Raw genomic sequence first — 22,312 nt, 5'->3', positions numbered from 1 at the left:
CAGATCCCCAGGAAGATGCCAGGGCTGATTAACCGGACGACCCGCTCCCCACTCCCCCTCATTGCGTCGGAGGTGACATCGTGTGTCAGCGGCTACGCCTTCGGGATGACAGCCTTGCTCACCTACCGCAACCCAGAAGCACAGGCTTTTGAAGGCAAGTTTCAAGGGGTGAAGCTCCCAGTGCAAGAGCTGCTATGGGAGCTTTAGAGCTAGGGATACGACAGTGCTGGGTTTCTCTACATGCCTTAAACCCTTAGATGCTTGCGGGAAGAGTAACCAAGTATATTGTGTCCTCAATTGTACTGTTCACAGTTCAAAGCTAAAATTTTTTAAGTGTGAAAAATCCCAGCATACAGGGAAGTGCAAAGAGGGACCTGCCCCGCTGTGGTCCTGGCTGGTGGGTCCGGGCAAGTGCTTGGTGTTGCTAAAAACCCTTCTGCCTGGCAGGTCTCTTTGTCTACCCCTTGGATGAGTGCACCACTGTCGTTGGGTTCGAGGCGGCCGTGTCCCGGCGTGCCGTGACGGTGCAGATCAAAGACAAAGCCAAGATAGATGACACATATTTCAACGGCTGCAGCCTGTCAGATGGAAGAGCTCGCGACAGAAGTGGTGAGGAGGTCGGGGTGTTTTAGTGAACATGGGGAAGAGAAATGGGGAGGTGGCAGGGGGTGGCTGGCTGTCACATGCCATGGCATCGAGGAGGCTCCTTTTGAAAGGCTGAGCCGTGGGTTGTGGTGCTCCTGTCCCTATGATGTTTGCCAAAAGCAGCATTCTCATCTGTTTTAGAAAGCACTGTTGCTTCTGGACAGCTGAAGGGAGGGCTGGGGCTCTTTAGAGAAATGCTGATAACACAGTGAGGGCTGGTTTGGCCATTTGATCCAGGGCTGGGGTGGTCGTGGGAGGGCTGGGGAGGAGCATTTTCCACAGTTGTGACACTGTGTCTCCCTGGTATGGTCCTCTCTGTGCAGGAAGGATCATGATGGATGAGGACTTGGAGAGGATTGTTTTTGTGGCTAACCTGGGCATGATTCCTGCCCTGGAAAGCGTCTCCATCTTCATCAGCACCTCCTCTGAGCTGCAGACGCTGCCCAGCGGGGCCGTGAGGGTCCTTCTCCCAGCTGTGTGTGTCCCCAGGGTCCCCCAGGCCAGCCTGGAGAACGCCAGCAGCCTTTCCAGCCACCAGCTCCGAACGTACGAAAAACCACGGGGTGGGCTTTGGCTGGGATTGATCTGGGGGGATGCAGGACTGGCAGAGCAGAAAGAAACCGCTGTTGCTGCAGGAGGCTGCAGAGCTGCTGCAGCTTTACCTCCAGCAGATCTGCAGTTCCCGGGGGGATGTAGCATGTGCACAGTGTTGATTAGGGTTCATCTCACTGGCAGGGACAAGCACTACTGTGGATCGGAGAGCCCAGACCAAGGGAGCAGGTTCTGCCTGGCTCAGCTGCTGGAGAGTGAAGCCACCAACCCCTTCGAGTATGATTTCAGCTTCCACCTGGAGATCCGGGGGCCGTGCTTGCTGGCAGGTAGGAGTGCCAGGGCCATCCTGCTGCATGAGGCTGGTTTATCACCTCCTCAAGGCAATGTCCACACTCTTCCTCCTTTCTGCCCTCCCAATGCGGAGTCTGTTTTGGCAAGTTAACTGTGCTGGGGCTGATGCTAATGTGAGGTGTTGATATGGCAAAGCATCACACGGTCCACTTGGTTCCTGTCCTGTGCCATCTTGCTATCTTTTCTCCCTGGTCTTCCCCATCCTCAGTCCCTAACCACACCTTGGTTTCCCTGGGCAGGTGTTGAGAGCCCTACGCATGAGATCCGAGCAGACGCCGACCCCTCTGCTCGCTCCGCCAAGAGCATCGTGATCACACTGGCCAATAAACACACCTTCGACAGACCCGTGGAGATCTTGATCCATCCAAGTGGTAGGTGGGCTCTGCTTCCTCTCTGCTGGTCTTGCCCCTTTCTGGGATCCTCTTCCATAGTGCTGGAGACAGCTGGATTGTCGCTGGTTTTGCAAATATTGCCAGGGCTTAGGCTTCCTAGGAGATAGTTCTGGACCTTCTCAACGTTGTCCATGCTGCCCAGGCTCATAGATGTTGCTCTGTTTTCACAACCGAGGGTGCCCGCCTCTCTGCCAAACCTAGAATTTAGCTAAGGCATTTTTTCACCTGATTCTTTGCATTTCCAGAGCCCCACATGCCTCACATCTTAATGGAAGAAGGTGATATGACACCTGCAGAGTATGAACGACACCTGAAGGGGAAGAACGATTTCATTAAAGGCACTAAGAAAGACCCCAGTGCTGAGAAAAAGGTGAGAAGCAAAAACTGCAGGCGTTAGCTGAGGCTTTCCTTGGGACTGAAACTGCGCAAGTAAATGGTTGCTTGATTGCTTGCTTGCTTCCAGTACCAGATATTACACTGGCCCAATACACTGCAGCATCCTCCCTCGGAGAGGGACTTATGTGGAGGAAGAGGGGAAAATTCTGCAGTGCTTCTGATAAACTCAGTGTGGAAGAAGCTCTGAGATGGTTATTGTGTGTATAATTAGTGCTAGTCTAGCATAGCATAATTAGATAGGTACATTGTTATAGCATTAAGGGTATTATAATTACTGCAATGACATAGAATAAAATATTCTTTTAATTGCTGAGTAAATGTTTACTGTTTCTGGATAGCTGTCAGAGAGAAATAAGTGATTTTGCTTGGAATAATGAGCTGAGCTGAAGACAAGGTAGGAGAAACTTCTCTTTGTTCTGCTGATCAGCAAATAGAAAAAATATCTGCTCTGGGATTTGTGCCTCGTCTTTCAGCAGTTCTGAAGCAATGAGTGACAGCCTGGCACTTCTGAGCTGCCACATCAGTGTGTCTGGGATCAGTGAAGAAGCCCTCTGAATTTCCAGGGTGGGCGTCTTCACCTAAGGCACACGTTGCACTCGTGTAACCACGGCCCCGGGCTTACTGTGTCAGCTCCCTGTTTTACATGCACCGGTGTTCTCGTTTGCGACCAGGGATGCTCATTTCCCCTTAAACTCATTCTCCACATGTCTGAGCCTGGCTCCCCGCTGGGCAGACATCCCAAACCAGCTGCAGAGGTGCCTCACTGTGCTGCCGTGATTTCTCCTTTCGCTGGAGACACATCAACCCGCTTCTCATTCCTTTTGCCCTTCGCTTTTCTCTTGCAGCATGATGCAGGGATCGGGACTGCGCTTGCTCGCACGGCAGGCATCTCCTCTAATTGTGTTCAGCGTGTGGCAGGTGGAACGAAATGAAACTCCCACACTACGGCTCAGATGGCTCTCTAATTATTTCTGTGTCTTTAGCACGTCAAATTATCTAGGGGGGGATCATTCCAGAGCCATTTCCCTGCAGGAAACCCACGTCTTTGCCCCAGGAGGACAGAGAAGCAACTGTACAGGGAAGGGCAAGAAGCAGAGAAAATGCCCTGAATATCTGGGGTAGATTATGGGCTAGAACTGATGCTGCTCAGAGCATGGCACTGGGCACCTTGCGGCTTAAATGAATTAGCCCAGAAATTTCAGCAGTAAATGATAATTAATTCTCATCCCTCAGTTTGTTATGCAAAAGCCTTGGATGCCCGTCAGCTAGCAGGGTAGTGGGGATGAATGCACGCTGGAATCAGCTCTCGGCCGACAAGATCTGATTAGTTTACTGTAATTGGATAACGGGTGAAGGGGAACGGAGGAGAGGGGAGGTGAGGAGAAGAGACGGCCTGGATGAAATACTTGCTTTTCTGGCTGACCTGTAGCAGCAGCTCCGAGGCTATTTACTGAAGCCTTGCCTGTAAAATTCGCTCTGAAGTCAGTGGGAGATCCAGGCTATGGGCTCATCCTGATTGCGCAGGGATTTTATGTTTTGGGTCCCCAGGAGCATCCCAGGGAGCGCTGCAGGTAGGTCCGGAGCCACAATTCAGTCCTTGGACAGAGAGGCAGCAATTTGAGTCTGAAATTTGATAAACATCCATGCTGGGAAAGATCTTAAACAAAATTGTGTCATATGGCTGGAGGAAAATAGGGATGGAGAAAGCCCTTTTATTTCCCAGTGACTGATTAATTTATGCTCCAAAGCATGAGAGTGACATGCAGGAGGATGAGTGAGAGCTGGGGGTGACAGCGAGGTACTTGTTCCTGTGAATGGGAACCGTCTTTTCACAGGGGTCAGAGAAGCAGCACTCTGGCAGCGCAGCCAAAAGCGAATGTATATGTTGATCCACAGGGACTCTTGTGTTTAGTGAGTTATGTAAAATAAAGGTTGGTCATTAGCTCGTAGATCTAGGAATATGACTCACAGCTGGAGAAAACAAGCCCGGTTATTTGGGGTCTGGTTTACTCCTGGTGAAACCAGCAAGAAACAGCAGCCTTTGAAAGAGGAAATAAAAAGGCAAACAAAGCCCCTGAGGACCGAGCTGCTTATTGGGGTGGATGTTTCTGCGCCGCAGACCCGGGGATGAAAGGCCACGGATTGTGCTGATGTGGGGTCCCGGAGCTCCCTCGAAAGCAGGGATGCGCTGACTCACTGCAGCTGAGGCCGTGAACCCGGGACTGCTTTATACACACGTAACAGCGGATTACAAACCCATCACAAGAGTTTTTTTCCAGCTTAATTTTGTCACGTTTTTAATGAAGGTTGATACTTGAAATAGAATAAGGCAAAATGCAGAGAGCCACTAGAGCTATGCGTGGTACAGAGACATACATCATGTGTGTTCCTATCGAACAATGTCCTGAGCGGCCGGTTTGGCTTTGCAAAGTGTTTCCAGCCATACAGAGAAAAATGATAAAAGAAGCAGGCAGAAAAAACAGCAAACGAGAGGTGGCAGGAATGAATCAAAGCAGTGAATACAGCACGCTGAAGGCTGTATATGGGACTTCATTATTGAGTGACCCTGGACGAAACCTCTGGTGTGCCTTGGTGTGATACTAAACTGCATTAATGAACCACATTTTCGGGAGGAATCTAATGAAATGTTTGGAGAATCGGTTTTTCAAGATGCTGCGTAGGGACAGATCTTTTAATTTCTTCTCCAGGCTCTCATCTGTGCATGCAGGGGTCTCTGGTTTAGCCTTTCTGCCAGCCTTTGTCCTCCGGGCAAAGGGTGATGCCAGCTGGGAGGAGGCAGGAGTCCCGTTCACCCACAGTGCATCTCCGCAGGGGGTACAGACAGAACAACCTGCGGCACAGCCTGGGCTTAGGTGTTGTCACCACTGAGGCCAGAACAAGCCCACAAAAGGCCATGTACTTCCATCTTTGGGCACTCAGCCCTGCTCCGATTCCCCTCAAAGTGAAAAGGGGCAGAAAAATCAACCTCTCAAGCTCTCTCCTTCTTTCTTGCAGACAGAAATCATCAGGAAGCGGCTGAACAAGGACATCCCCCACCACCCTGTCATCATGCTCAACTTCTGCCCTGACTTGAGGACCCTCCAGCCAGACCTCCAGAAAGCCCAAGGAGAGTTTATCTTCCTCGTAGACCGCAGCAGAAGCATGAGCGGCATGAACATCAACCGCGTCAAGGTACCATGCAGGAGGGGAAGTGCCTGCGTGTCAACGAGGGATGAATATTAGTGAGCAGTGGGGGTTGCTGAGTGCTGATGAGTGTTCATTATGAGGGGATGGGGGGTAATTATATGCTGTAGCTTTAGTCATCTCAACCGTGTGGCTTGTTAGGTACCTGCAGTGAAGCTGACTCTCCCCCGTTCTGTTCCTCTTCCTCTTCCTCCTATCAGCACGTCAAATGCAAAGATGTTTTCTTCCCCCCCTTGCTGGTGTGCACGTCCTGTGCATCCCTTCTCCAGTTCTCCCTGTCTCCAGGAGGGCTTGGGGTAATTGCTGCCTAGTGGGGAGACCTCCAGGGAGCTCCAAGGGAAGCTTCAGGGCGATGTGCTGACCAGGCATTAGGAGACATTTTGCTGATGGGTGCCTCTGTGCACCCGCAGAAGTCGTTTGAACAGGATGCATCCCTTTTTCAAACACAAATGAACACCAGCAGTCTGGTGGAGGCTTATGGGAGGTGTGCTGAGACATCTGGATAAAAAAAGAGGCTGTAGAAAGGCCTTGTCATGATATTCTGTGGATTTGAGGTTCCCCTGTCAGATATTACTCTTACCCAGCTGCAGGTTGCCCCGTGAGAGCTGGGCTTGGCTTTGTGCTACTGCCTGAAGGACCTGGAGAGGTCCCTGCCCTCAGCTTGCGGGAGACCACTCTGTCCATTAAAGGGGAAATCACTCCCGTAACTATTTAATTATCATTATCCCTGCCTAACATGCTTTGGAGGCCAGGCTGGTGTGCCGACACCTGCCAGCTGGCAGGTCTCAGTGAGAAGCTGCAGCCTCTGGCAACAGCTCTTTTGGAAAGTTACTGTCTTGATTTTCGTGGCTAGGTAAGCCCCAATAATGTAATGAATATCACATCCTCCTGAGCAGGGCATGGGCCTGTGCTGCCCCATGCCACTTTGTTGAGGACAGCAAGGGAATTACAGAGGCAGGCATCATCTGTGGGCTTCGGTTGCATTTAGATGTCTGACAGAGTTACCGAACTGATGTGTCCCCAGGTGTCCTACTCATACCCTTTCCTATCACAAATGCCACCCAGATTTGGACCCAAAGGCTCCCTTGGGTACAGCTGCACCCCCCTCTGCAGGACTTGCTGCCCAGGGTGAGCAGCTGGGAGCATCTTCTAGCCCATCTCCCTACTCATCTGTCTCTGGTTTCCATGGGAACCACCGGAGACGGCCACCTCCGGCAACAAGGATTGGGATGCAGGGGGCCCGAGGATGGCTGCAGCAGGTCCCCTGGGATATGGAGGCTGTACCCTGTCCTTGCATCCACCAAAGGGGCCAGGATATCTCTGAGGTGGTACCCCCTTCCCTCGGCATGTTTCTCAGCCTGGGAATCAGGAGGCATCTCTGCCCCAGGCCAGATTTTTGCTTTCCGACTCCCAGCATGGCTGGGTTTGGGCACTGCGGTCTCTGCAGTCTCCATGGAGGCCAGTTTGTCCCATGGGGATGGGGACCCTGCAGGGACAGAGCTCTTCTCCGAGAGGGCCTGAACTGGGAGTTCCATCTGCACAAGGGCTGTAAAACCAGGCAAAAGGCTGTTCCACTTCTGGAAAAAATATTTCGGGGGAGTTATCAGAGATTTTGGAGGAGACACCTCAAAGGAGAAAACACTGTCTCTCTCTTGAGCCCCCCATCATTGTTTATGACTGTCAAAAATCAAGGACCTCGCGGCAGGGGCTGTTCTTGGTGGGTTTGGGTGGGTTACGCTTGATGGGGACATCTGCATGGTGAGCTGGCTGGGTGAGCGGGGTGGCAGGGCTTGGAGCTGCAGAGCAGTGGTGCCAGCAGAGATGCAGCCAGGGAGGGGATGGAGGGAGGTCCAGCGTGGACTGGCTGCCTGCGGCTGGGAGGATGCGGTTCGCTGCCGAGCAGGAGGGTGCTCAGCCAAAGCGGCTGGGCTGGAAAGTTCAGGGCTTTAAATTTCCTGCAGCTGGTTCCTTTCCCATCCTGATGCGGCCGGAGAAAAGAGCCAGGCCTGTGACGGTGCCACACCGGGTGGGCTCGCTGGCAAAACTAGACTAATAACTGGGAATTGACTTCTCTGGAGGCAAACATCTCTCCTTATTGAGCTGCCATATAGATATTGAGTGCAACAGGATTAGGATCAATATTTACCACAAGAAGCAATAAATCTTTCCGCTTGCTGAAACAGAAAGCAGGCATCGGTTGCCCACTTTGGGAAAAATATTCAGAAATCTGTTTTTTTTCCTGGTAATTAGTTCTGAGATGGGATGTCAGCATTAAGATTTGGAAGAGCCGGCATCCCGGGAGCCATCTGGGGAGCAGCGGTATAAATATATTCTCGTAGGTTTGAGATAACAGCTTGGTTTAAAGTCCCCTGGAGCCTGTTAAAGGGCAGCCCTGTTCTCATACGTTACTTTACTGGTTTGCCGTGCTCCAGCTCTGCCTCGCTGCTGAGTCTTACAGGGGTTGGGAACTGGACTGACCTGCCACCCGTCTCCCGGCAGCTCTTCCTCAGCGGGGAGTTTCTGTGCGTGCAGCTCCAGCGCTCACCCTCTGCGGTCACTCGGTCTTTGCCACTGCATATGACGAAGCAAGGAGGCTGCTCTGGCTCGTTTGACCTTGGCAGCTCTTCTCTTGGGGCTGGCTCTAGGGTTTCTGCTGCCCTAGGCAGACTGGCAGGAGTCTGCCTTTATCAGCATATAAACAGAAGGAACCGAGCTGCTCCTGAACACTGCCAGCACTTTGCTTTAAATCGGCCTCCCTCTCCTGCCACACTAATTGCTCCTGCTGCCCCTGCAACCTCGGGAGCTCCTTGGGTAGCTCTTGCCCAGTTGTCACTAACGCATGCTCTGTCCTGGGCTTGTCCATGGCCATCACAGATGTCTGCGACAATTTAAATTGCTCTTCCCTTATGTAAAGACCAGGAATAGGCAAGTTAGATAACCACCTCTGGTAAAGAAAATAGCTTAAATCTGTCTCTCCCAGTTATTTTAATTGATGCCAGTTATGAATACAAGAGAATTGGGGATGGGGGAGGCTTTTCCTTTTGTGTAACTTTAAGCTGTTTGTTTATTTTCTGCAAGTTTGGACATTGAAATGCATTGCGTGTCGCACTTCTCAATTTCACACTCTGCTTCTCACCCACTAGCTGCGTGCTGCAGTGCCGTATTGCAAGCACAAATTTAATCAGTTTAAAACAAACAGAAAAATTTGTTCAGCTTTTTTTTTTTTTTTTTTTAAGGCTCCCCATTTTCCTTACTGCTTTGGGACCCAAATGTCATTAAGGGACTTTGGAAAGAGCCAGAGTAATATGCAGTGGTTTCACATGCAGTGCACGGGAAAGAAACAGTTGTTTTATTATCAAAGGCATGCAGACAAACGCAGGTGGGAGTAAGGTGTGGTGGTAGGGCCTGGGCAGAGCTTTTACTGGTGAAGCTGGGGCAGCCAGGGAGAGACTCGGCGTGTCTGATGTTTGCTTGCTTTCCACCCCCCAGGATGCTCTGTTGGTCATTGTCAAGAGCCTGATGCCAGCGTGTCTCTTCAACATCATTGGGTTTGGATCCACTTTCAAGACCCTCTTTCCTGCCAGTCAGACTTACTGCGAGGTGGGTGAAGGGGAGACACATTTCCTTGGTGCTCGGAGAGCGCTGATGCAGGTGCTGACGATTCTGCTGCTCCCTTGGGCAGGAGAGCTTGGCCATCGCCTGCGAGAGCATCAAGAGGATCCGGGCCGATATGGGTGGCACCAACATCTTATCACCTTTGAAGTGGGTCATTCGGCAGCCCATCCACAGGGGCCATCCCCGTCTGCTCTTTCTGCTGACGGATGGGGCCATCAGCAACACGGGGAAGGTCCTGGAGCTGCTGCGAAACCACTCCTGCTCCACCAGGTAGGGAGGGCAGCAGGGCTTGGCACTGCGGGGGCGAAAGCCTGGCATGTTGGGGGCCGCAATTCCCCTTGAACATGGCTCTGTCTCACAGACAGCCCTGCTTCAGAGACAGAGGCAGGAGAGATTGCTGGTATGAGCCATGGGAGAACCTCAAAGGGTTTGGAACAGATCCCAGAAGTTCAGATGCTTTTTAAACAATCAAAAGCAGGATAATTGGGCTGACAACTTCACAGGCTCTCGTCTGATGCTTCCTGCTAGGAGAGATTGACACACGAACAATCTTCCTTGCCTTTTTTTTTTTTTTTTTTTTAAAGCACATCTGGGTTTGGCCCCAGCTGCTTCCAGGATGGGGCTGCGCAGAATTGAATATGCTGAACGAGAGCAATGTAAAAAGCAGCTAATTTGTGCATCGAGCTCCCAGCCTGGTTCCTCAGCTCTGATGACAGGCTGGTCTGGTTTCTCCTCTGCCTCTTTAAGGGGCATGAAACAGAAGAAAAATGTAAGGAAACCTTATTCCCCTTCCATCCTGCAGACTTCAGGGCTTATCAGGGAAGCTGATATGGAGATTTTTACTATATGGAGGTTTAACTGCTTCCCAGCTGTATAGGGCAACCCGTCTCTTGTTCTTACGGAGGCATGGTGGTGGGCTAAATGCAATCAGAGTTAGAGCATGGTCTCAGGTGACTCTGGAAGGCAGTGCCCCGCACACCATCGAGTTGTGTGTATGGCTCCTGTCTCAAAAGAAGATCAGAGCCTTATTTAAGAGGGTGTGAAGCTGGCCTAAGATTTGCAGGCAGCTGGGAATTAAAAACCTCTAAGAGAAAAGCCCCTTGTGCAGATGCAGTTTGCTGCTGAAGGCAGTGTCTTCCTCCGCCAGCCACTGCCCTGTATGAACGCCGTATCCCACCCATCCCCATCCCTCCTGGCTTCCTACCGCATCCATCCCCACCAGACACTGCTCACTCCTGCCCTCCCTGCCCAGGCTCCAGCTCGGCTCTGGGTTTGCAGCCTTCATCCAAAACCAAATCCTGACTCACTGAGCCAGGAGTCAGGGGAGCAGCTTCGCCTGGCTGGATCCTCTTTCCTTGAGAAAACGTTTATTTTAATTGTAAGCAGGGATAACTACTGGGTCTTTAGTGCTGTTGACCACAGACACTCAGCAGGGAAAAGAGCTGAACTGGCAGCAAGGCAGCTTGTTTGTGTTTGCAGAGGAGGCAAGGGCTTGGGGTCCTGCTGGGAAGCCCCTGAGCGTCGCAGCTGAAGGCTGCTCTTCGGGGAAGGGCTTTGAGTTTGTTGAGGGGAGGGGGATGCCTGTTCCTGACCCTCCTGCCAGCCACCCAAAAGAAGAGCTGGTTTATTTTCCTCCGGACATGTTGGACAACTGCATAGCAGTTGGATAAAGCCGGGAAGGGGGGTTGTTGTCTTCTGCCTGCAGGGAGTGGGTGAGCTGCATAGGGTTGGGATGGCTTTATCCCCAGGATCCTGACGCTCCCTGTCCCTTTGCAGGTGCTACAGCTTCGGCATTGGGCCAAACGCCTGCAGGAGACTGGTTCGGGGGCTGGCTGCCGTGTCCAGGGGCACCGCTGAGTTCCTGGCAGAGGGCGAGAGGCTGCAGCCCAAGGTATGACTCCCAGGGGACCACCTTGTAAGGCTGGAATGATGCTCTGGTTCAGTGAAGGGGAGGCCATGGCTCACTAGCGGGTCTTATTCCCCATCCTGGTGCTGCCTTTCCAACTCCCACTCGGCAGCAGGTGGGCGAGCGGGAGGGGATGAAAGAGCATCTTCATCTCCGGCTGTCAGAGGGAGTGGGAGGGTGTGTTTACCCTCTGCGCGGCGATGGGGAGAAGCGATAGCCATGATACAGCAGCTTCGGCTTCAAAGGTAGCTGCTGCCTCAGACACCAGCGAGGGCAGAGGAACCGGCATCAAAGCAGCCAATTAGTTTTGAAGTCAGGCTCAGCTCTGGTGTTGCTCAGGCGAGAAGTACCCAGGGTTTGAGGGAGAGGAATACGCTGCGATAGTTTTGCCTATTAAGCCAACTTTAAAGCAAAGGGGGGGAGCCTCTTCATTTCCACTGTCCCTATGAAGACTGAGTAAACCGATGTGCCTCAAGTATGGCGTAAGAATGGCTCTGTCCCCTGGTGAAAGCATGCTGCCTAGCCCGTCATCCTCTGGATGACTAAACCCAGAGAGAATTGGGTTTTTAGCTCCTAAATATCTCAAAAAAGCTGGCTGCTACGTTCTTGATCTCAAAAGAAGTTCAGCAGTCCACCCCTCTGCAGGAACCTGGAGCACACAAAAACCTTTCTAAGACAGAACGGTATCAGCGTTTCTGATGTAAATTAAAAGCAAAGACAGTGAAGGGAGGTTTGGTTTTTTTATCGAGCTATTAATAAAGAGCTTTGCGGGCTGTGCAGCTTGGTGCCTTCAGCAGTCTGAGGCATCAATTAATGGCCTTATAAAACACAGCCTGGTGTGTCTTCCTGAGCCTGTGAAAAAGCAGTGAACAATAGAGAACAGTTGAGCTGTTCTGCATCTAAATCTGGTGTTCTCTTCCCCTGGTGCGTGGGGAAGCTCTTGTGGATGGCTCCCTGGTAGGTTTGTCCATGAGATATTAATGGATATTGGTCTTCTCCACATGTGTAATTGGCAGAGCATTGCTGATCTCCGGCAGGGGCTTGTGCCAGCAAGGACCTGTACCAAAAATAGCAGGGCTGTCAGTCGGTGCCTGAGTGTCAGGGCTTGGGGCAGGGCTGGGGCTCGCACAAGTGAAGCCCAACAGCTTTTCCTGGGTGCTGGAAGGGAGCAGAGGATGCTGTCTCACACCAGAACAAGATGCCTCTGGCCACAAGCTGCCACCTTGCTCTGGGCTGGCAGCATGCAGCGTGAGATCAGCCCTGCGCTTTATCAGCATCTGCTCTACTGCCATTAGTATAACTGTGCCAAGGGTCTGGGGGTGCTGTGACGGGTGTCAGAGCAGTGTCAGAGCAGTCTGAGAGGGAGCAGGCTCCCATTGAGGTCAGGAGAGGGTAGGAATGAGCTGATGATTTGTTTGGGGAGCAGTGTTTTTCCCCTTCCCTGCAACACACAGTGCCTGCACCATGGCACAGGCGACATCCAGTTGCTCTGTAACCGCTCCCCTCTGCCTTCTGCCTCAGATGATCAAGTCACTGAAGAAGGCGATGGCGCCAGTCCTGAGTGACATATCTGTGGAGTGGGTCTTTCCTGAGTGCACCGAGGTCTTGGTTTCCCCTGTCAGCACCAGTTGCCTCTTCCCTGGTGACCACCTGGTCGGCTACGGCATCGTCTGTGACACCTCCCTGTACATCTCCAACCCCAGATCTGTGAGTCCAGGCTGTGCTGGCTGGTGGGGCTGTCCTGGGAGCAAGGGCTGTTGGTGTGCACGTGGCACAAACAGGCATCTCGGCTCTTTGTGAGCGTTCAGGAGGTGTCCCTTGCTTTCTTGCTCTGTCCTCAAGGGAGATGGTGGGTGAGACATCGGGGAGAAATAGGAGCCAGCATTGTGCCCTTGTGGCCAAGAAGGCCAATGGGCTCCTGGGGCGCATTAAAAAGAGCGTCGCCCTTGTGGCCAAGAAGGTCAATGGCCTCCTGGGGCGCACTAAAAAGACCGTGGCCAGCAGGTTGAGCGAGGTCATTCTCCCCCCTCTACTCTGCCCTCGTGAGGCCACAGCTGGAGTACTGGGTCCAGTTCTGTGCTCCCCAGTTCAAGAAAGACAGGCAACTCCTGGAGAGAGTCCAGCAGAGGGCCACGAAGATGCTGAGGGGACTGGAGCATCTCTCTGATAAGGAAAGGCTGAGAGCCCTGGGGCTGTTCAGCCTGGAGAAGAGAAGACTGAGAGGGGATCTCATCAATGCTCATCAATATCTAAAGGGTGGGTGTCAAGAGGACGGGGCCAGACTCTTTTGAGGGGTGCCCAGTGACAGGTGAAGGGGTAATGGGCACAAACTGGAACACGGGAAATTCCATCTCAACATGAGGAAAAACTTACTTACTTTGAAGGTGCCAGAGCCCTGGCACAGGCTGCCCAGAGAGGTTGTGGAGTCTCCTTCTCTGGAGACATTCCAAACCCGCCTGGGCATGATCCTGTCCAGCCTGCTCTGGGTGACCCTATTTTGGCAGGGGGGTTGGATTAGATGATCTCCAGAGGTCCCTTCCAGCCTCTACCAATCTGTGATTCTATGACTTTGTGATAAGGGTCCTGGTGCACAAGCAGTGGCTCGTCTCAGCTGATGGACACGGTGGTAAGACCTATTCCCTCTCTTTGCTTTCCCGCAGGACAAGAGGCGACGTTACAGCATGATGCGATCCCAGGAGTCGGGCAGCTCTGTTTTCTTTCACTCCCAGGAGGAGGGAGCGGGCGTGGAGGGCTGGAACCACTCCAGAGACTCAGAGGGCTGCTGCCCTGCCGAGCGTGCCCCCGATCACCTGGTGGTGGGCAGAGATCCCGGGGGAGAATCGGACACGGACACCGGTCAGATTTTCCTCTGTACAAGCATGGGTGTGATGCCCCTGTCTTTCTAATCAAGCTTCTGTCGCTGCTCTGCCAATTTGCTTGTCTGACAAATGAGTCTCTTCGGCTGTATCTCTGCAAAGAGCCGGAGGGGTTTGCAGGAGGGATGACAGATCTCCCGAGGCTTGAGCGAGTCTGTTTGGTTTGGATGTTTTATCCAAACCTGTCAGGAAATCAAGGGAGACCCTGGAGAACTGTCTTCCCCAGAGATTTTCAAAGCAGCTCTAGCTTCAGCCACATAATTATTTACAAGCTTCCCAAGCTGCCCTCCAGTGTACGGAGAAGGAGAGGAGCGAGCCCAGCTAGACTGTCCCTGCACCTGCAAAGCAGTGGCTTCCCTGCAAGCCCTAAAGTTGCAGTTCAAGGTCAGGAGAGGGGGAAATGAATCCAAAGCCCTGTCCCTAGGGTGTCACCCCTTGCCATCCCAGTTCGGCTGGGTATTTGTGTCAGCAACACGCAGCATAAAGCGACGGCCGGCACCCCAGAGCTGGTTGCACCCCAGAGCTGGTTGCATTTCCATGTGCCAAGGAAGCCTCTGTTACTCACGGGGTGTTCTTCCCTTATGTTCAGAGAGGAACTGTGCTGCGCATCCCCTCAACCTTGTCAAAAGCAATGAGAAATCATGCCTTTCCAAATGAATTTTTGCTCTTGCTCTGACAGGAGAATGTCTGCGCTAATGAAATTTCATTAGTAAACCCTTTGTCTTCTCCAGGGAGGTTTGGGGAAATGCAGTCAGGCTTTTTCTGGCTGAAAACTTGCTCAGACAAAACCTCCCCAATCTGTTCTCCCGACTTCCCCAAGAGTTTTGAATGTAGGCTCTTATTTCCTGTTGTGGTTTAGTTGTTTTGCTTAAAATTGTGCAGAGCTGATTGTGGCCCCTCCTTGGCCCTGGGAGGACCAGAGGGCTGGGCTCCCTGCTGCCTACTGGGAGCCACAGGTGGATGGTGCTGGCTGGTCTTGCCCCGGCGCGGAGCTGATCCTCTCTCCCACTGTGCAGGAATGGATGTGAAGGCTTCCTCCAGGAGACGAGCGTACAGTACCACCCAAATCGCTGACCATGAGCCTTGCAAGAAGGTGCCGACGGCCAGCGATCCCGGCACTGCCCTGGCGAAAAACCCCCTTTGGAAAACCCACCTGCAGGACCTGCAGCAGGTCAGCCCCGAGCCCTGGCAGGTGGATTTCCAGGTATGTGACTCCCGGAGAGTCTTTGCCTGCAGGCAGAGGCCAGCGTGCAGCAGCAGGGAAATCTTAGATGCGTGAGGGAAAGAGCCTGGGTTACACTAGTCCTGATACAGATATATGTACATCGATAGATAGATAGATAGATAGATAGATAGATAGATAGATAGATAGATAGATAGATAGATATGTGCCCATGCTCTGTGCTGCAGCACATCACAAACACATAGGAAACAAGCCAAGCAGGGAGCAGGGTGCCATTCTGATACCCTATAGCAGTGCCTCCCCATGGGAGCCCAGCTTTTCTTTGATAGACACCTCTCCCCTTCCTTCAAGTGGCCTGTGCTTCACCTTGCTGCTCATCTGACCCCCAGGCTGCGGCTTCCTTTGTATTTCCCTAGAGTTTGTCCATGCGACGCAAGCTCTCTGTAGGGCTGTGGCACATCTGTGCTCTGCAGGGCAAAAGAAAGTCAGTCGCAAAGCAGATTCCCTGATGCTCTAACTAGAACCACAGCCCATACGCAACGTTGGGCTGAGACCTGGACCTGTGTGATGATACATCTGCTGAACAGTGTTATGTCCCCTGCCTGCTGCAGATAGCAGGTGAACTTTGGGAAGATTTTTCAACTGATCTGTGGAAGGGTAGGGACGGTTTTCTCCCATCCTTGGCATTGCCAGGATGCTGTGCTCTGAAATCAGCATCTGCAGGGCTGGGAGGACCAGCAGCACTTTTGTTCCCATGGAAACTCAGAGCGGGATGTCTGGGGCTTTGGTGTCTCTTCTGCCGCAGGTTAGAGATCGGCTGGGTGACGGGGGGGCTGGAGTTGAGATGAGGGGGCAAAGGGGATGAAGGGCCAGCACTCTGTAGAGCGGAACATCTACCCTTCAGCTGCAGCAGGATGATGAACAGTATCACTTGATGAAGGGTGATCAATGGTATGTTTTAGGGGTACCAGTGACCTTGCCTGCCTTGCAAAGGTCCACCGAGCATCCTCCTGCCCACAGGATGCTCAGTGTGAAGGCAGGGATGGAAAGTGTGAAGGCAGGGATGGAAACGACTCCCTTCTGGAGGGTAGTAAATGGTTAACAGCATGCATCCTGGTCTTAATTAATTGCAGCCTGGTTTTGCTATCCCTCATGCTGCGAGGGCTCCCAGTGGCTCTCCCAGCTCCCAGTCTGGCTGCCAGGGCTTGACATTTTCAGGGGTGTGAACGTGAGCCCTCAGCTTGTCTCCACGTGCGCCGTGCTGGGAAGGAAAGGTCAGCGCTTGCGATGGGCAGCTTAAACCCCAAGCTCCGTTCCCAGCCAGCTTCCTCTGGCTGGGAGGAGAGCTCGGGCAGGAGAAGGAGCAGGTTTTGAATAGAAAGGGTCTGGCAGAGGCTTCTGTGACAGGCTTGCTTTTAAATATCGCAATCTTAGCTTGGTAAGTAGCTCCTGGAGCTGCCTGCCTCCCATTTTTGCTGGTGGTTTCATAGAGCATCGAAAATTCAGTGGTGATAGAGGCCATGTTCTTGCCTGCCACCCAGAGAAAGCATCTTTCCATCCATCACTGCAATCCACCACTTTTTACCACCTCTGTCCCTTGCTGGTGCTGTGCTAGGAAGATAGAGAGACAGTCCATTTTAGGGGGACCTTCCCGCAGCCCCGGGAATAGGGATAGAAACAGCCAGAGCTCGGTGTCTCTGCTAGCCGCAGAGGGGGACATGTATGTGGAATGTGGCACCGGAGATGCTGGAGGGGGAAATCATGTCTCCTGAAGGTGGAGAAACAGTCTTTTTAAAAAATTAAAAAAAAAAAAAAAAAAAGAAAGATAAAAATTCCCTTCTCCCCATCCCCTGCGCCTCTCTGCTTTCGTTACTAAGCAACTGGTCCTTGATCTTTCTGTCTGTCTTCTTTCCTTTGGTTCCCAAGTGAAGTCATTAAAATGTCTGGAGGCATGAAACTCATATTTCACCTTCTGCCTGTCTGGGGAAGGAGCCCCTGGGGCCAGGGTCCCTTGGGGACACCCTGCGGGTCTGATGGAGGGCTCTGTCTGGGCACGGATCCCAGCGGGGGCTGAGCAGAGAGGGACCCGGGTGTTTGCATGGTTGCATCTCACACTGGGATCGGGCAGGGAGCAGATGGGATCAGAAGGGACAGAGCAGATCCATGCCATCGGCTGCAGTCGGCTCCAGCCCTAACGTTTGCTCTGCTCTCAGCCCTTCACAGCCAGTTCGCTTGTTTCTGCCACAAGGATCCGCGGCGCGGGTGCCCGGAGGCCATCCCTGCTTCACCGGAGCTGCATGTCCTTCTGCCATGACGCCAACTCCCCATTGGTGCCGGACGGGCTGCAACAAGTGGCTCCAGGAAGGGGCTTGGGACCACTTGATGCCAGCGCGAACCTGCGGTCTTCATCGGATAGCCGGAGCCCTAGGGATCTGGGTAACTGGGGAGAGAGGGAGGCATGGCCAGAATCACCAGTCCATGCTGGGGTTTCCCATTTGCAGTGTTCTTGTGCCACTGTGTAAAAATTAGGAAGTATTAATTATAGTTTCTTGGTGGCAGTGGGGAATTCAGCTCCCACAGATGTGATTAATTATCCACCTCTCCCCTCTCTGCAGAGTCTGCCCAGCATCCTTCTTTCACGTTTGAAACGGAGACCTCCTCTGACTGGGAGCCCCAGGACTTCGACTTCAGCGCTGCCCACGGCTCCCTGCACTCCCCCAGGACCTTCTGCAAGGCGGTGGTGAAGGGGCTAAGAAGCAATGAGCCCGTGCAGTGGGAAGTCGCCTTTGATATCCGCCCTCTCTTCCAAGAGCGGGAGAGCCAGACGGACAGCGACGCAGACCTGTGGAGCGAGACCTTCCACCACCTGGCAGCCAAGTCGGTGATCCGGGACTTTGAGCAGCTTGCTGAGAAGGAGTGTGAAATCGAGCACGGTAACGCGCAGCTCCCGGCCAGCCTGCAAGCTGGCTGCGGGCAGACCCTGCCCTGCCTTGGGGTGGGCTTCCCAGCAGCTTCAGCAGCCTCTCCAGTTAATACAGGGGCAGACAGTGGGGAAACATCAGGCCATGTCTTGTGTAGCTCCCCAGCGACAGCCCCCTCCAACTGCCTTGCACTTTTCTCCTGCTTTTTGCAGCCTTGCTGCACGTTAACACGCTTGAGCTCACGCTCCTTCATGCTCCTCTGCTTCACACATTGGGTGACTGATTATTTTTAAGGAGTTAGTCACCTAGAGCTGGGAGGTGGCATCAAACTCAGAGGGTCCAACAGCAGCCATGCATCACTACTCTGGGCTGCACATGTCCCTGGCTCTTATCAAACTTCTGCTCCATGAAATGCATCTCTGCATGTAAAATAAGGGCAGAAGACCCAGTAGGCAGAGTTTAGAGGGATACAATCCGTGCTGGGCATGGAGATGGGTCCGGGAGCTGGGTCCAAAGGGTGGATGGAACCCACGGGGCACTTGGACTCTAACCCTGGTGTCTCTCATGTGTCAGGGTCTGGGCGGCGGTACCAGGTCAACGCTGTCCACACCAGCAAGGCCTGCAACATCATCAGCAAGTACACGGCGTTCATGCCGGTGGACCTGAGCACCAACGCCTACCTGCCCACTGTCATCGAGTACACCCACACAGGTAACACGGGGCCGGAGGAGGGGTGAAACGTTGTCCTGGAAGGTTTTCTCATCTGAGAAACCTCGCTCAGAGCAAACCTTATGAAGCCACGGCTCAATTCAGCCCCAGACGTATATACCCAAGGTTGTGGCTGAGCCTAATGGAATGCCTGCTGCTCTTGGTGGCAAGAACCTCTTCCCCATGGCCAGGTAGAAGGCCTGCTCTTAGGTCTGGATGCTCAGAGATGACGAAGCTCATCAGTCTGTGGGTTTTGTTGCCATCGTGTGTGTGCCAGTCCCTCTCTAATGCTGGTAATTCCCTTCTCTCGTGCCAAGGGGCAGCATCCAAGCAAGACCGCCAGAGGAGCCTGAGCTCGGGAAACAGAAGGCATCGTGGCTTTTCCCCTGGTCGTCCCCAGTCAGCTTGTGGTCAGAATGGAGACGATGGATTTTACGGCATGAGTAAGATTCCCTGGCATTTTGTCTCCTTCCTGGTGTTACAGATCTCAGTGGTTTAGTCTATGAAGGGACAGCTTTTCTGATCTTTTTTTTCTTCTGCCTTCCTTTTTGAATATGGTGCACATCAGACACGTGTCTGGCTGGAGTCCATCTCTTTAAACGGGGAAGAAGCTGCAATTTCCCCTGAAACTCCCAAATCGCAAGCAGTGGCTGCTGACAATGCCTGGAAGTTAATTGGCAGCCGTAACGCAGATAACACAAGGGATGAAACCGGGTGTAATTAGAGGCAAGGGGATGTGAGACACTTGCTTGTCACCAAATCCTCCACTAATGAAGACGAGTTGGATTGGACCTTGTCTGGCATTGTCAGATCTGCAGCTGAATTAAAATCACCCCTGATCATGCTCATTAACCTGTTAATGCTGCGGAGAGGGAGAGCGGCCGTGCCGCAGCCTGGCGTGGTGGCAGTTTGGGCTGAGTGGTGTTGCTGATGTGGTTCCTCCATTGCAGATGCAGAGGAGAGCAGCCTGTCGCCCTGCAGCACCCCTTCCTCCTCGGGCTGGGAGCGCTGCGGTCTCCCCGAAGGTAGGGGAAAGAGCTAATGGTACTTGCCAGGCTGCAGGTGCATCGACTCCATGATTTGGGCTCTTCATGAAATACTTCTGCTGAGTTTTTGGGGTTTTTATAAAACCTTAGGACCTAAAATTAGGCAAGACCTGACTCCTTCAGGAGTGCAAAGGACAGAGCCTGATGGGGCCTTTGGTATAGATTTCCCCCAGGTTCATTTTTGAGAGGTATGGGAATTTCATTATTCATGTAGGAAAAATGAGGCAAGGGGAGAGGAAGGGTTTTGCCAAAGACTCAGCAGTGGAACAAGCCACCCCATGTCCCGGTGCATAGACTCCGCTCCCTTTCGCTCTCCTGTAGCACCTTGTTTTACCCTCAACTTTATGTTTCTTCCCAGGGCCGTTACAGAGTCTGTCTGCTTCCTCTGCACAAGCCCAAAAATCCATCGAGAGCCTCTTTGCTGCAAGGTATGGGGCCAGCTCAACCTTCCTCTCACCTTAGCAGATGTCTTACACCTGGGTCTGATGCAAACATAAGTGAGGGGAAGAGGAGGGACACCCCGGGGTTAGCGGCTGGAGCTGGGACCGAGCATGATGCCGGTGTCTAGGGACCAGGGATGGTTTTTGGAGGGGAGGGTGGGTGTCAGAAGGGGCATGGAGGTAATGGCTGTGTTCTCCTTCTCCTGCAGGCTGACCTTCAATAAAACCTGGCTGCTGACTCGAGCCGCCAAAGGGTTCATGAGTAAATCTCCAAGCAGAGCGAGCGAAGCCAGCTCTGAGAATGACAATGAGAACATAGACTACCTTCCCTTGGTAAGCAGCTCGTTCCCGGGTCTTGCTGGGGTTGCATGGTCACTGCAGGGGAGCAAAGGGCAGGAGGATCCTTCTGGATCCTGCCTCTTGCTGTCTCTGACAGCCATGTCCGATGGTCTGCTCAGAGATGGAGAGCTGCTCCATCCATGCGTGTCTTTTTCCTGAACCTCCCAGAAGTGTGTAGTATCTCAGAGCTTCTCTATATGCCTACTGCTCCTTGCAGGCGTCTCTGCAGCTGGCCTGCGGTGCCTTTCTCATGAACTCGGCCTTCTGCGATGCTGTCAACATCCCCATGGAGAAGCTGAAGTGGACATCTCCTTTTGCCTGCCACCGCCTGGCCCTCAGCCCCTCCAGCTCCTACAGCACCAAGAAGGCCAGTCCCTCCGGGGACCAGAAAAGCCTCGGCTCCAGCCGGCAGCTCCTCGTTCCTGATCGCATGCATGGGAAGAGTCCCACCAACAGAGACGTTGCTCTGTGCCCAGTGCCGGAGGGACCTGGCAGCCATGGGGAAGAGGCTGGCCGCCTTCGCCACTTCTCAGGCAGCGCCGTGGAAAGCATCTCCAAAGCCCTGAAAGCCGAGAAAGAGCGCTCCCCGCCAGCTATCACCATCCGCCACTTCTCCTCCCCAGAGAGCACACCAGTCTTGGCTGAGTGGCAAGCCGACAGTGGCCGGGGCTCAGAGACGGACAGCTCGGAGGTCCAGGCGTTGCTCTTTGACATCGAGTTGCAGCAGCAGACGGAGCCAGAGGGGATGCTGTGGGCCACAGCAGTGGCCCTGGCCTGGCTGGAGCACAGCTCGGCTTCCTACTTCATCGAGTGGGAGCTGGTGGCTGCCAAGGCCAGCCTGTGGCTGAGTGAACAGAACTTCCCGGAGGGATACAGCCTGGCCACAGTGAAAGCTGCAGCCCAGCAGCTCTTTGTCCTGCTCCGGCACTGGGATGAAAACCTGGAGTTCAACCTGCTGTGCTACAACCCAAGCAGCGTGTAAAGAGGAGGAGGAGAGAGGCTCAGGCAGCTTCCCAAGGGCGCAGGAGCAGGGACACGTCCTCAAGGAAACTCCTCCAAGGAGCTCAATTCCTCTGCTGCAGGGACAGTGCGTGTTTATTAGAGCAAGCCCTGCAAACTGAAACAGCCTGGGGAAAATCCTGTGCTCAGCAGTTGGTATTTTGCCCCGGGAGGGTACCTACCAGCTGCCTGCAGTAGGATGCTATTTATTTTTAACTGGACCAGCACCTCCAGCTACAGCAGTTCTCTCTGATCCTGGTTTCCTCTGGTTCCCAGCCCTGTTCCCAGAGCAGGTCTCCCCAGTGCCTGCACAGTTTGCCCAGTCCTTACTTGTCTGCCTCTTCCCAGCCCTGAATCAATGCCAAGCCCTGACTGCGGTCCTCTGGCCACGGGTCGCCAATCTCCCAAGGCTCCTTCCCGGCTTCTGCCATCTCAGATGTCTTTTGGCAAAGGTGAACATCTAACGACGTGCTCATCTCATGGACCAAAGGAAATCCGGGCTTGAACTGACTGTCTGAAGAGTAACCCCGCTGTCACGGCCAGGAGGATGCTGCCTTGCCTCGAGCTCAGCGAGGCACCAACAAGTCAGGCCAGTCAGAGGCTGGGACCAAATCCCACCACATCCACATGGTGCTGGGGCCCCTCAGCCCCTCTGCCATCCCAGAGGGGGTCTGCGAGACCCCTTGGAGCTGTCAGTGTGCCTTTGGAGCTTCGCAGGCAGAGCAGGGGCACCCGGGAC

The 22,312-nt window shown here is 53.3% G+C and overlaps 1 protein-coding gene across 1 annotated transcript; it reads left to right on the top strand.

Annotated features, from left to right (window-relative positions):
• VWA5B1 (von Willebrand factor A domain containing 5B1) lies at positions 1–21,556 on the top strand. The gene is made up of 21 exons (XM_054222489.1): positions 1–154; positions 448–609; positions 969–1,191; positions 1,381–1,523; positions 1,788–1,919; positions 2,186–2,310; positions 5,352–5,528; positions 9,030–9,140; positions 9,223–9,425; positions 10,932–11,046; positions 12,583–12,768; positions 13,722–13,917; positions 14,954–15,141; positions 17,334–17,556; positions 17,736–18,053; positions 18,615–18,752; positions 19,067–19,192; positions 19,700–19,774; positions 20,154–20,223; positions 20,445–20,568; positions 20,792–21,556. The coding sequence occupies exons 1-21, from the start codon at positions 16–18 to the stop codon at positions 21,554–21,556; spliced, it is 3,939 nt and encodes a 1,312-aa protein (XP_054078464.1). The 5' UTR covers positions 1–15.
• The last annotated feature ends 756 nt before the right edge of the window (positions 21,557–22,312 follow it).

This window comes from Rissa tridactyla, chromosome 16, assembly GCF_028500815.1.
Source record: "Rissa tridactyla isolate bRisTri1 chromosome 16, bRisTri1.patW.cur.20221130, whole genome shotgun sequence".
NCBI classification, from domain to species: Eukaryota; Metazoa; Chordata; class Aves; order Charadriiformes; family Laridae; genus Rissa; species Rissa tridactyla.
Note: the sequence above shows the minus strand (reverse complement) of the source record. Positions and strands in the feature narration are given on the sequence as shown.

Bases quoted from the DNA above. Each gene is read 5' to 3' on its own strand.
- VWA5B1 (XM_054222489.1), top strand. From the start codon at position 16: ATGCCAGGGCTGATTAACCGGACGACCCGCTCCCCACTCCCCCTCATT. The intron at 2,311-5,351 runs GTGAGAAGCAAA...TCTTTCTTGCAG, and splicing joins ACCCCAGTGCTGAGAAAAAG to ACAGAAATCATCAGGAAGCG. The intron at 12,769-13,721 runs GTGAGTCCAGGC...GCTTTCCCGCAG, and splicing joins ACATCTCCAACCCCAGATCT to GACAAGAGGCGACGTTACAG.